The 13910-nt window shown below is 46.4% G+C and overlaps 1 protein-coding gene across 11 annotated transcripts in view; it reads right to left on the minus strand.

Moving 5' to 3' along the window:
- tcf7 (transcription factor 7) overlaps window positions 1-13910 on the minus strand; it is a 58305-nt gene that overhangs the window by 3925 nt on the left and 40470 nt on the right. For 2 of the 11 annotated variants that reach the window (XM_068731641.1, XM_068731646.1), the window contains exons 5-12: window positions 13627-13714; window positions 10982-11071; window positions 9516-9635; window positions 8688-8850; window positions 7332-7439; window positions 6337-6384; window positions 2805-2853; window positions 1605-1677 (exon numbers count right to left, since the gene is read on the minus strand). In XM_068731641.1, the coding sequence (XP_068587742.1) occupies window positions 1605-1677; window positions 2805-2853; window positions 6337-6384; window positions 7332-7439; window positions 8688-8850; window positions 9516-9635; window positions 10982-11071; window positions 13627-13714 (739 nt within the window). Of the gene's footprint in view, window positions 1-1604; window positions 1678-2804; window positions 2854-5174; window positions 6385-7331; window positions 7440-8687; window positions 8851-9515; window positions 9636-10981; window positions 11072-13626; window positions 13715-13910 lie in introns of those variants that run through there. The other 9 variants (XM_068731648.1, XM_068731650.1, XM_068731649.1 and 6 more) reach the window with 7 other exon arrangements.

The raw sequence follows: 13910 nt of genomic DNA on the forward strand, positions 1-13910 counted from the left end.
CACAACCGCACAGATTCCCGCCTCCTGCAGCGAAGCGGTCGACTGTCTGCTGTAAACCAGACGAGGTGATGGGCTTCACTTCGGAGTTATGCGCTACTACCGCCGGCGGTTCTGCCTCATTACAGAGAAACCCGAGAGCCTGAGATCAACGCTGAAGCTGCTGCAGTCAATAATGCTTCTGTACGTTTTGTACGATGATGATGATGATGATGATGAGTGTTCCACGTGTTATTCCAGCTGGCTCAGGTGCTCACAGTGGGGAACCTCCAAGCTTCAGTTCATAATTACACCAACAAGAAAGAAATCTAATGGATTCAGCCTGGCTGCTGACTCACAGTGACTCTGAGCCCCCACACAGGTGTTTTCAGTCATTCTCTCTCTGCTCCGGCGACCATCGGCCAATGAGAGCGAACGCTCGGCTTGTCCCGCCTCAACAGGTGCAGCGGAGCTAATGGGAAGCTCCCGTCCTGAGCCGAGGTCTAATCAGCTGACTGGAAACACCTGCGTGGGTCTTCAGAGAATTTAAGAGTCAAAATGTTTTTTCGCGTTTGAACTTTTACAACACAGGTGTTGCAAACTGGTATTAATTGCGGGTGTAAGGAATAAAAGGATTGCTATTTTAGTCCCGGCCTAACTCGAACCGTGTTTGACGACGTCGGACTTTCCGGACACAAACAAAAAGGAGTTAAAGTCTTTCATCAAGAAGACTAAAAGAAATGAGATCAAAAAAGATCAGCAGAAGAAGCTGAGGAATACATGTTTCTCTCTGAAATCGCTCCACTGATATGGAGGTATGTTGCTGGTTTTTTGGTATTCCCCTTTAACCACATTACCTTTAGAGCTTGTGTGACGCTTCACAACACTAGTGCAGAGCCTAAATCTCCTCTGACCTTTACGGCGAGACATCAGAGTAAAAAGCGAAATGAGGCAACGGGAGAAAATGATTTAAAAGGAGAGCTTGTCTTCCCCTGTGACGCCTCAGCTACAGTCAGAGGAACACGACTGACCCTGGAGCCTGATGCTGGTGACTTGACTGATACGATTGAAGAGACGATCTGATGCTGTCTTTCAACGGGGAACTCGTCCCACTAACGACTACACATCCACGGTCATGATGCTGCAGTTTGTAGAGCAGCTAGTTAGTGACGGACGGCGTGCAGAGGGCGGGCTTTGACTTTCAAACAGTCTTTGAAGGCGGAGCTTGTTTCGAGGCACACTAAATCCCATTGGTTGAGTTAATCGCCCGTGGGTGGAGCTTGGTAACTTAAGTAACGTCTGAGCTGCGTTCCATTTTTATTTTTGGCACGCTGCATTTGATACTGTGTACACATACTGACTCGTTTTCTTGCATACTAAACAGACCGTTAGTATGAACTAAAATGATAATGCCGAGTGAAGTCGATCAGATGGAGGAGATCACTGCGACCTCGACGGCAGCTCCGCCTTTGAGACATGTTTGAACAACTCAGACCCCAACCAGAGGGAGGTGATGGACGGATGGTTGATGGGAGGAAAGAGGAGGTCTGTTTGTTGGATGATAGCAGTGCCGTGCTATGGGGGGGGGGGGGTTGTGAGTGGAAGGGGGGGGGTTGTTTGGTACACACCTGCAGGGGCCGCACCAGTCCGTTTGTTGGTTGAGGCCGAAGCGAGCCCGGCATTTCTTAGGAGAGCCCGGGTCTGAGCACAATGCACAGCATGCACATAACGAGAGGGGAGGAAGAGCAGGAGGAGGAGGAGGAGGAGGAGGAGGAGGAAGGTTAAGAGAGGGAGGAGGGATAAAAGACAGACCAAGAGGAGAGAAATAAAGAGACACAAGAAGCAAGTCGTTCAGAGAAAGCCATCAAGTCAAACTGTTAGTAGCCGGTTACAGCACAGCAAAACATCGACAACCTCCAGAATAACCGCACGCACGCACACACACACACACACACACACACACACACACACACACACACACACACACACAAACACAGTTCAACAAACAAGTCAGACATCCTGGAAACAGGCTGTTAAGACGTACAGAGAGAGAGGGAGAGGGAGAGAGAGAGAGAGGGCAACCGCACCGTGACGCTCAGTTAGTACAGGATTTTCATCGCTCATAAAATCCTGAAATACACTTTACGACTTTTCTGGATTTGTCACTTTTTGAAACGGAGCATAGATTTAGTTCAGGGGAGGATAAGGAGTTAAGATGAATGACATCGTTCATGCTTCACCGCCATGTTGCTACCGGCTGACTAACATCCATCAGCGCTCTCTGTTTTTTCTACCCGTCTCTCACGTTTAACATTTACATCGTGTAGCTTCAGAACTGCTCCACATGGTTACACTCTCAGTTTTGATGCTGATGCTAGTTACCACTACAGGGTTAGCATGAGCCCTCGGGTTCATAGTGATCAGCTCGGGACATGTGGAGGACTTCTGTGTGTGTGTGTGTGTGTGTGTGTGTGTGTGTGTGTGTGTGTGTGTGTGTGTGTGTGTGTGTTTGTTTAAGAGATGGGGAAAGTACTTGTTGAGTGCCTACAAACATTGAGGGAAAAGGGAAACTGTCTGACAGTTTGAACTCGGACAGCTCAGAACAGGCTCTGTACTCCGGGGGATTAGAAGGTTTATAGTTCAGGTTAGGTGGAAAGCAGAGTGGGTGGGTGGTTTGACGTTAGAGACACATCCTGCCTCAAAGACACCAAGACGTTGGTTTTACAGAGCGCCAACGCAACTTCAAGCTCAACTGAACTCTTTGTTTTCCTCTACCGAGACATGGTACCGTGGTATCTGTAGGAGAGGTGCAAGATATTTGTGTTTACCTGTATTGGAGTCCTGCAGCTTCTCCCTTTTTCTCCTCTTCTTTTTGCCCTGCGGGAGAAAACACAAAAAAAATCCCCCCAATTAAATGAGACAGGCTCAGCTGTTGAAATGACTACAAGGCATTACATCCACCGTCAGCAGACCTTCGACTGAAGCGGATGAATCCAGTTCTTTTGCTCTCGACTTGTAAAGATTATGGGATTGCGCAAGAGTGCGGCTGCTCTCTTATATCGATGCTGAACAAAAATATTTTTTTTTTACCTTTTGCTCCCATTTTTCACTAGTTGAAACAAAAGATCAAAAGTTATATTAAAGTTCATACTGTGTCAGTGAGCACTTCTCGTTTGCCAGGATATCCTTCCACCTGCAAGATGTTGAGGCGTGGTTACTTCATAGGTGTGGTCACAAATAAAACTTTTATTTTGAAAGTAGAATGACCGCCTCGCGGTTTGCACACTAGTCATGCTGCAGCTTGCATCCATTCTGTCCAAAATGTCGTCGCTTCATCAGTACATCCTATTAGATTTGTGTGAGATCGTCTAAATTAGCGAATGAATTCTTGAGTTGTGGCTAAACACATGTTTTGTTGAGTTCACAGTGACCCTTAATCAAGTTACTTCTGTTCGGTGGACGTTTGTGTGCCAAATTTAAAGAAAGTTGCTCGTACTGCGGTCCGGCTTCTGACCGTTTTTGGGGTTGTGCAAATCGCCGGGTGGCTGGGCGATGTGGAGGTCCCGGTTCTGACGCGGTCACACCTGATCTGCCAGGTCGACTGGACGTACTCTCAAAGATTCTCTCGGCAAAGGAGAAGTGCTCACTAACACGGATTTGAACAAATTTAGGGCCAAAATATGAGAGACTGAAGTCGTCCGTGTGCATAGCAACAGTCTTGGATCTTCTGCTAATGATGGGAGCAAAAACAAAAGTGTTGTTTGGTCTGAAAAGAGTTTCTGGATTCATCGTTGCTTTTCCAGTGAGCTGAAGATGTTCGTTCACCACACCGCTCGCTAGCTTCCAGAGCGATACCGACACTGAGTGTTTGTGATGGAATGATGTCCCAAAACTGTATTCTTTTTATCAACAGAAGTCTGCACCACATAAAATATCCCTTATGTGACATGTAAATCCATTTCAAATAGAGTGCAAAGTTAAAAGCAGCAACCAGCAACCAGGTCAGGCAACCATATTTAATGCTCTACGGAAGCAAGAACAAAAAAAGCAAGAAAGATGAAGAAATCCAAAAACAAGAAAATACGCTCCATCGCTAATGCCATTGATTTATTAATTCATGCAAAAACTGACGCGTCGTCGCCAAACAGTCATCGATGGAACAACATCTTTAAAAACATAAAGAAGTCTTTTAAAGATTTGCAGATCGACTCGCATCCAACAATGTTGTTTTCCCACTTGAAGTCATTGTTCATAGCCTGACTGTGATGTGTGACTGTTGAGGTAAACATCACAGTTGTTGAAGCAGACCCAGTGACGGTGAAGCGAGGCCTCGTGTTTGGCTGAGATGAAGGATGTGGGTTCAGAGATCTTACCGCCTACGCTTCGATGTCTGCCCCCCCCCCCCCCCCCCCTCGGCTCGCTGTCAGCATCGTCTATGTGGTTACAACAACTCCTCTTGCAAGTGCACCATTCTGAAGCTGTGAGTCTGTGGGCGTACGTGTGTGTGTGTGCGTGTGTGTGTGTGTGTGTGTGTGTGTGAGTGTGTGTGCATACACTATGTGTGTGTGTGTGTGTGTGTGTGTGTTTCTGGAGGACTTGGAGGAGAAACCCTCCACAGCTGCGGGGGCGTTATGTGGAACTTCACTTCCTGTTTCGTGAGTAGGTCCGTGATGAGGGATGATGGGGAGTGAAGGGTGTTTCTTGAAATGCAACACATATCGTTGAAGCACAGCCAAGACGTCCTGAACGCTCGGACGTATAATTCATCACTGCTTATTTGCTGATTTATGTTTTTAGCTTATTTACATTTGTTGCGATGTTGTGGTGCGACAATAAGTCCTCCTTTCGGCTGTGGAATGATCACATGATTCTTAATGACATACAGAGTAGAGTTCCCTGTGCCCCTATAGTCGAGTCACACAAATAGAATAGGAGTAGAACGGACATTCCCGTTCACATAAGCAGCAGGATTGGTCAGAGCGGCGGCCATTTTCTGCGTGTGCCGTTGAAATTGCGACCGTTGTGGCGGTCAAAGGCCAAATCCCAATGTCCTCTCTAAACCCTGAACCCTCAAGTCCGTGAGTCCGTAAGGGGGGACATTGGGATTTGGCCTAACTTGCCCACCGCTCCGGAGAAGGACAAGCTACCTAGCTAACTAGCTACCTCGCTACCTAGCTACCTAGCTAACTAGCCAGCCGTCCGTCTCCGCACTAGTCAAACGACTACAACAGTTGTCCGTTGTACTCCCACTCTATTTGTGCGGGTTGAATACTCGAGCATTGCACCTGTCCGTAAGCCACCGAGTGTGGGAAGGACGAACGTTTGCACAGACGGTCGTCTTTAGTCGTGACATTCGTCCACGTGCAACAGCATCCAATGAGTTACTCCTTGCTTAGAAAAAGCCCAAAGCTCCATGCATACAGCTGCTAGCTCCTACGCCTGTGACCGCAGTTTACTAGAGCTCTGGTTTGTGACATGTGCACAGCGTCACGAGGACGCTTTTTGAGCCGTCTACGGACAGAGCTGGCACTTTTATTTTTTGAAATATCTGCTCGATGAAACCGGCAATGAAGAATGACATCAGAAGTGAATCAGTGCGTGCGTGTTTTTGCGACGTGGAGCGCTCGTTCAGGCGGAGCAGCGCGTGTTATGAACCGCAGCCCAAAGCAAAGCGTGCCATGCCCCGGCCCGGTCCGTCCGCACGGTTCAGCTCGGTGAGGTGGCGAGAGAAACAAGACAAGGGACAGCAGAGAGAAGCGCAGACAGGTCACCACTCTGACAGGAATCCAAACGTCACTGAAAAGCAGCGTCTGGTGCAACCAAAGCCTTTACTTCACCTGATTATGACACACTGAAAATATTCTTACTTTACAAGGGTTTACATGAACCTATAGTTCTTAGAAAAACAGACGACTACTTGAGTCTGAAAATCACTACGAAGTGCAGTGTCTCTGTGTAACCGTAACGTGTGTTTAGCTCTACTAGAAACTAGAATGAAGGTGAAGATTAAACTACGGCAGCGAGGCCAGCCATGCGGCCCTGCGCTCTGTTAGTTGAGCAAAACGGGTTGATTTATACCTCTGTGCGACTCAGTTTAGCTGACTAGTAGTCATAACCATGGCAATGTGCAAGACTTGGTGAAATGTAGTCCAATCAGATCTGCTTTTGCAGCTGGTGAGGGCTGACGTGTGTGAGTCATTAAGAATCGTTTTTGAATTTTTTCTTCTTTTTTTTTTTTTTTTTTTTTAAAAAGAAGGTGCATGCAAACTTTGCACAGGAATACCCACAACCCCTTGCATGCAGCTCTTCACATATTTTCCCACCACAGAGGCATAAATCCACCGTAAGACGTGTCCCTACCCAATCAGCTTTACTCTTTTCCCCTGCGACCCCGCTAAGGCCCGCCTCCTGCAAGAGTTCAACAGCAAACTGACAGATCAGAGGCACACAGCAGCCCAGATACAGCACATCCCCAAAACATTACACTACACAACACATGCACCACACAGGTTTGACTTCCTCTAGTATTCTGGGAGACCTATACTAAATCATTTCATGCCATGTCGTTATGTTTTATGACTTTTAATCATGCAGGTTGTTGAGACAGTAGCCAGTAAAGGGAGTTACGTCGATTTAATATCTGTGAGAACATTAAATATGATCAAACCCAGCTCAACAAGTTCTGGTTTATTGCATTGATCCTGTTCTGTTTTTTTATTGTTTCTATTGTGGTTTTGAATTGCAGGGAATCGAACCAGAGAGAAAGAAGTCAAGTGGCTTGCGTCAAATGTTTTGTGCTGCTTTTATTTATTCACGTTACGTGCGATAAAAGCCTCTTATTGCTTTCATGCTCTTATTTTGAAGAGAATTTATTGGTATTTATTTTAATAAATACATATTAAATAAAAAATTTAAAAAATCAATAATAGAAGAATCCAGGTGAAAACACCATATGCAGCTTTAATGTGTTTTTTAAAAATGACTTTCTGGTACAATACAAAGTATAACTGATCATGTTTGTAATATAATATCTTTACATGGATACGATAAATAAAAGAGCACACTTCTAGTAATACTAGTGACAACATATTAGAGGATTAAAAACATTATCTACAGGCTCAGAGTTGTACTGATAGCAGTCACATGACTTCCTCCCTCTAGAGACGGCTCCCACTACAGCAGGTGTAGAAGTCACACCTGTTCCTCCTCCACTCAACACCTCTACACCCCCCTGCTTTTTTTAGGTTTTATTTTTGTATCTTTCAGCTTTTTAAAAAAAATGAAGTTTAGAAAATGGTTGTTATGGAGTATGGAGGAAGAGGAGGAAGATGAGGATGAAGAAGAGGAGTACATACGTAGTTGTCTCTGGCAGACCAGGTCGGGTAGAGCTGCATGTGGAGTTGTCTCTCTTTCCTGGCCAACTCGTAGTACTTGGCCTGTTCCTCCCGGGTCAGTGCGTGCCACTGGAGACGCGCGCACACACACACACACACACACACACACACACACACACACACACACACACACACACACACACACAGAACAAAACCAAGAGAGGAACGTTATTATTTTGATGCAGTCATCACACATTAGGTATCCATCATGTGGACTGAACGGTCTTTAGTGTATCATTCTAAAAACAAGGCTTGGCTGCATCATATTTTCCTTTTTTCATATTTAAATTCTAGAAAGCATGGAAAGGAATAGATGGGTTTTTCCCCCTTTTTTATCTAAAATTATGAACACTGCACAAAGTCACTTTTTTTTCCTCACAATGAGAGTTGATAATATGAACAAAAACAATAATAATGATAACTTAATTTGTACACCACTAACATAGTTACAAAGTCATACAGAAAAGTAAAAAGTAAACCCAGAGGAACAAGATGAAATAGTAAAAAAATAAATAATAATAACGACAATAATAAATACATAATTTAATAACAATTTTTTTTTAAAGTATACAAAATTAAAATTCAATAAAATAAATTTATAAAAAATAAAAATTCAATAAAATTCAATTAAATGATACAGTTTAGGAGAAAATAATCATAAAAGTCAGATAAAAGCCAGTTTAAAAATGGTTGTTTTTAGTCGTCCCAGTACTGATCCCAGTACCACCAGTCTGAGCTGTTATGATCCCAGTACTGATCCCAGTACCACCGGTCTGAGCTGTTATGATCCCAGTACCACCAGTCTGGGCTGTTATGATCCCAGTACTGATCCCAGTACCACCGGTCTGAGCTGTTATGATCCCAGTACTGATCCCAGTACCACCAGTCTGAGCTGTTATGATCCCAGTACTGATCCCAGTACCACCGGTCTGAGCTGTTATGATCCCAGTACCACCAGTCTGGGCTGTTATGACCCCAGTACTGATCCCAGTACCACCAGTCTGAGCTGTTATGATCCCATTACTGATCCCAGTACCACCAGTCTGAGCTGTTATGATCCCAGTACTGATCCCAGTACCACCAGTCTGAGCTGTTATGATCCCAGTACTGATCCCAGTACCACCAGTCTGGGCTGTTATGACCCCAGTAGCACCAGTATGTGAGGGGAACAGAGTTCACGTTACCTCAGCCCTCTCATGTTCCTCATGTGTGAAATTACAAACTGACCTGGAAACAGGATTAGTCTGCGTTCACTTGTGTGTGTGTGTGTGTGTGTGTGTGTGTGTGTGTGTGTGTGTGTGTGTGTGAATCCCTCACCCTTCGTCCCAGGATCTGGTTGATGGCGGCGCTCTCCTTTAATGTGCACTCGGCGATGACCTTCGCCCTCATCTCCTTCATGTAGAGCATGAAGGCGTTCAGGGGCTTCTTGATGACCGGCTTCTTGGGCTCCTTCTCCCGCTTGGCTTCCACATGCGGCTTCCTGAGGGGGGGGGAGGAGGAAGAGGAGGAGAGGAGCGGGAGGAAGGAGGTGAGGATGGGGGAAGGAATTTGAGCAAAGATGGAGAAAAAAAAATCAGAGCCAGTTTTTTTTTTTTTCTCTTTTGGTTTGTGTACAAGATATTAGATTTGGTGTTGCTAAAATACAGTAGATTACATGAAACATAACAAACAAATAGAGAGAAATACACATTCCCACATTATCATTTGACAGAGCTGGGCTCGTAGTTTCCCCCCCGTTTCCAGTCTTTTTGCTAAGCTAAGCTAAGCTAAGCATCTCCTGCCTCGTAGCTTCACACAGCATCAGTGTTATCCATCTTCTCTTCTAACTCTCGCCAACAAAGCAAATCCACATATTTCCCAACACGTCAAAAGATTCCTTCAAGAGGAAATGCATGTCCACCACTGCAGCTGAAATGATGAGTTCCTCTTGTTTTATTTATGATGTATTAATACCTATAACTGTCCTTCTATATCTAATAACTGAACTTCTTTGTTCCCGTCCCAAATATATTAAATACTGCCTCAAAAAAAGTACCAAGTTAAAGTCAAACCCCGCAAGAAAAATGAAGTGGTGTGATACGAACAGAGCATGAAGTAGTGCAATAAAGTGAAACGCTAGAAAAGGAGGATATGATGAGTACTTACATGTACATGCCCCTGTCATAGTGGTCGTGCTCCTGTTTGCCTGTAGGGGGCACTATGGCCGGGTGGGGGATCCCTGTCGGATGCATGCCCGACGGGCCCAGCATCAGAGAGTGAGGGAACCTGGAGGAGGTGGAAGAAAGAGGTGTGTGGGGGGGGGGACGGGTGACGAGAGAAAAGACAAACAAACAAGAGTTCAGAGAAATTCTTTGAGTCGGGGGGGGGGGGGGGGGGGGGGGGCAGAGCGGACGATGAGCTTTGAAGCAAGAGCGTCACTTTTTGGTGAGCAGTGAGCCTGGAAGCATGAAGAAGCGCGTCTCAATGGAAGACTTAACAGCTGGAGGACGGTGCTTCAAAATGTGTGACTTTACTCTTATTCGATCCGTTCGAGCAAAGACGTGAGCGGCCGTCACCACCAGAGGGCGTCCTAGCATTACGGAGCGAGAGGCTGGGGGAGACGAGTCTATTTGTTTCAGCCGAAAAAGGAGGTTAGTCATTTTAGGAAGTCTGTTTTCAGCACCTTGTCTGTCAAAGAGGCAGCAACAGGCGGCTGGTCTTGTTTTTACCTGCATAGTGGAGCAGCTGATAGGCTGGCTTTACAGGTACTAGCAACAGGAAAACACAACTATTATGTGTCAATTGAGATTTGCAAGTTAGTAATTCTTATTACTGGGAAATAGTGAATACAGAGGAAACATTTCCCCTTTAAGCAACAGGTTAAAGGTGTGATATCAAAGATCATGTGATCAATTATCTGGCTTTTAGATGGTTGGGATTCAGAAAGCAAACAAGGCAATAACTCATGTGACCCGACGCAGGTCTAAAGCCAACTACACGACCTCCTGCTGCGTGGCCGAGGCCGCGCGCACGAGACCAGCTGAGCAAAAGCGCCGACTTACGTTCAGGATCAAATTAAAGCCAACGCACAAAACAAAAAAAGAGAAGCAAAAACACCAGAGGAAGACATTGTAGCTCTCTGAAGCTCACAAGACGTCACGCTCTTATTTTTATGGTTCCTGCAAGCGTCCTTGAAGAACAAAAAAAAAAACGACACAACAGGATCTCACACAAAAATTGCAATAGCGAGGAAAAAGCAGCCCCTGATGGTCCTCAAGTGTGTGTGTGTGTGTGTGTGTGTGTGTGTGTGTGTGTGTGTGTGTGTCTGCAGCAGCGGCTAGCTTTTTAGACTCGGCTTGTTTTGGCAAAACGCTGAACTGGTCCTGTTTACAGCACACCACGGCTCCAACAGGACTTCTTTTTTTCTTTTTTCTTTTTTTTTTTTTTTTTTACAGCAGCCGCCCAATGAAAGCCGACACAGAAGCTGCACACGGAGAATGTAAAAAAACCCCCAAAAAAACCTGAATGTGCTATAAACAGGAGTCGATGATGCAAGAGCGTAGCTTGTTGTTTTTGCTGGCTCTCGGCTCGGGGGGGCTGGCTGGGTCCCGGCCAGCGGGGGGCTACGGTACCTGGAGTAGGAGGCGGCGCTGGACAGGTTGGACGAGTAGGACTGCCTGAATCCACAGGGGGACAGGCCCGGGTAGACCGGCTGGCTCTGCCTGCCACAAGCACAGCGGAGGGGAAGAGACGGCAACAGTTGGTGACTTTGGGCTTCACAGGTAGGAGTTTGGTGGCCCCCCCCTGTGACAATGTGTGGCCCCCTTTTTTATATATGCAGTCTGTGACAAAGAATCTAAACTTTCAAAACAATTCAACATATTTATTTGCATTTTGAAAACATATTTAATTTCCTCTCCGCTCTAATGTTGATTCTTAGGTGGTTTACTTCCTATTTGCATCTATAGAGGCATCTATTGTAGGAGCTCTTGTGATGCGCGGTGAAACCCCCCCCCCCCCCCCGGAGCGTCTGGATCAGCACTGTTGACAGCTGCGTGTCAATACTTGGCTTACCGGGAACAGAAACACACACTCTCTCACACACACACACACACACACACACACACACCGCGGGAGGTCGAGGGTGGGGATGGGATGTAAGCAAGAGCCTTTGATATGTAGAAAACCACACTTCTACCTCCCCAGAGCCAGGACGACCATCCCCCCCCCCCCCCTCTCCCCCCCGACTCATCAACGTATGCACACACACGCACCCCAATCCACATCTAGAATTCAAATCACCTTTGCAATCGTCAGCATCACCACACACACACACACACACACACACACACACACACACACACACACACACACTTCCTCGTCTCATCCTCTTCTTTTCCCTTCACTGTATCTCCTCTAGCTCCAGGACATGAGCGCTACACATACAGTTCAAGCCCGCCGTCAGAGGCCTTCATCTGGGGAGAGACTCGGGAGATCTCCCCAGATGGGGGGGGGGGGGACCCTTCATGCTTTAATAATCCGGTTTGAAACCGTCTACAGCGCGGGGTCAAGTGATGCTCAGATAAAAGCAGTTAAGCGGTCGCTCTGCTTTTTATTTCACCGGGAAGCTGCTCGCAACCAGGTCTCACAATCCATAAATAGAAAATTCAGAAGTCAAACATTCATTGTTTTCTGAGTGACGGGGACGCTCGGACGGAAACATACCTCCTCCCGTGTGACGGGCATGGCTGGACAGAGGTATGCTGGGAATGAAATGGGGAAAAAAAGGAACGAGGCTCCATTGTGCTCCTCGTGCATTTCCTCCGTTACACAATCTAAATTGATGAATGGCACCATGTGTATTCTAGATTTGTGAGATGGACTGTCCCTTTAAGGAAGAGGCTGCACTCTGCTTCGCTTGATAGAAGTTAACGAGGCTTATATACAGTATATATATATATATTCATATTCACAAGAGGCCCTTCAGCTCCCGTCTCACTCTGTGTTTAACAACGCAACATGTTGGTGAGGCTCACGCTCCCACCACAGCGGCCGCTGCTGCAAAGCTGCATCCTCACAATGAAGACAAAACTCATCTCAAGTCATTCCCGACCAGGCTAATAGTGAGAACAACAGAAACACGACAATTTGACATTTAGAACTCTATGCGCCTCCGCCAACAAAGAAACTCACTACAAGAGGCCAAAACAAGCAGATAATCTGGTTTAAAAGGAGATTAGTCGTTAATAATATTCCTCAGTGAGGAGTCTGAAAAAAAGATAAAAACGCCTGGAAGTCACAGACTTGAGAAACATCTGGGGACGGACAGCTCGTCCTACAGAAACTTAAACACACAGACGTGTGTGTGTGTGTGTGTGTGTGTGTGTGTGTGTGTACAACAACTGCACAAACAAAGTGTTAAGCTTCTGTTCCAAATCTCCATGACATTTCGATGTAAAGCCTTAAAGTGCTCCTGCGGGGGATCTAGTCCGGGCACAGATAGCCTAGGTTACAATAAATGGATTTGTGTTGATCCATGAATCAACGGACGTCTGACATTAGAAGAGTCGCGATCACACAGCGTGACGTCGCTCACGGCCGACTCGGTGGACAGAAGCTCCATCTTTCTTTGTTGTCGTCGCCGGTTTATTCATCCAGCCGGACCTGCCGGCGCACTTCCCACAATGCACCGCACCTCGAGGGGAACGCTGAGAGCTGCGCGATTCAGGTGCGATGTTGCATAACGTTTGAGACACTTTGCGGTTGACGTTTCCCTCTCGAATGTTGCAGTCGTGCACATTCCTCTCAGTCTTAAACGGGTTTGCTCGTCCTAAACGCGGAGGATCAAAGGAGGTGGTTTCCATGCCAACGGGGGCCTTGGGTTGGCCACGCTGACACCAGGTGAGACAGTGATGTATGTAACACTGACCCGGGTCAGAGTGTGTGTGTGTGTGTGTGTGTGTGTGTAATGCAGGGGAGATGATGATGATGATGGTGTTTAGGAAGGTAGAGGTGAGTTGTGAAGATTAGCAGAATGTTTGAGTGTTTTGGGTTCATGGTGCAGAAAGTTTGTAGGTCTGGAACAAACGATCGCCTTCATTATTGACTAAACTGCTGCTTATTTGTCATCATGTGAGACACAGACCTGGTGTTTTCCTTTAATGTTAGATGAGGTTGTGAGGTACACAACAAAAAAGGTCATCACAAGTACACAAAGGCACTCAGTGTGTGTGTGTGTGTGTGTGTGTGTGTGTGTGTGTGTGTGAGAGAGACTCACCAGCCCATGGAGGGAGTGATCTGGCCGACGCCGCCTGGAGGGAGGGAGTAGTACCCTGAGAGGTCCTGGGACTGGTGCCTGTGAACGCCTGGAGGACACACACACACACACACACACACACACACACATTAACACCGCTTGTCTCTTGCATTTAGCCACTAAAGACGTCATAAGTACAGACACACTAAATAAATGCTGGCATGTCTCTGTCTTTTGTCTGTTAAACACACACACACACACACACACTCATTAGGTCAGCCCCCCCAACCCCCCGGCCCCGAGGG

Source organism: Cebidichthys violaceus, unplaced genomic scaffold, assembly GCF_023349555.1.
Source record: "Cebidichthys violaceus isolate CVI_PGR_0920_01 unplaced genomic scaffold, fCebVio1.0.p SCAF_53, whole genome shotgun sequence".
Taxonomy (NCBI): domain Eukaryota; kingdom Metazoa; phylum Chordata; class Actinopteri; order Perciformes; family Stichaeidae; genus Cebidichthys; species Cebidichthys violaceus.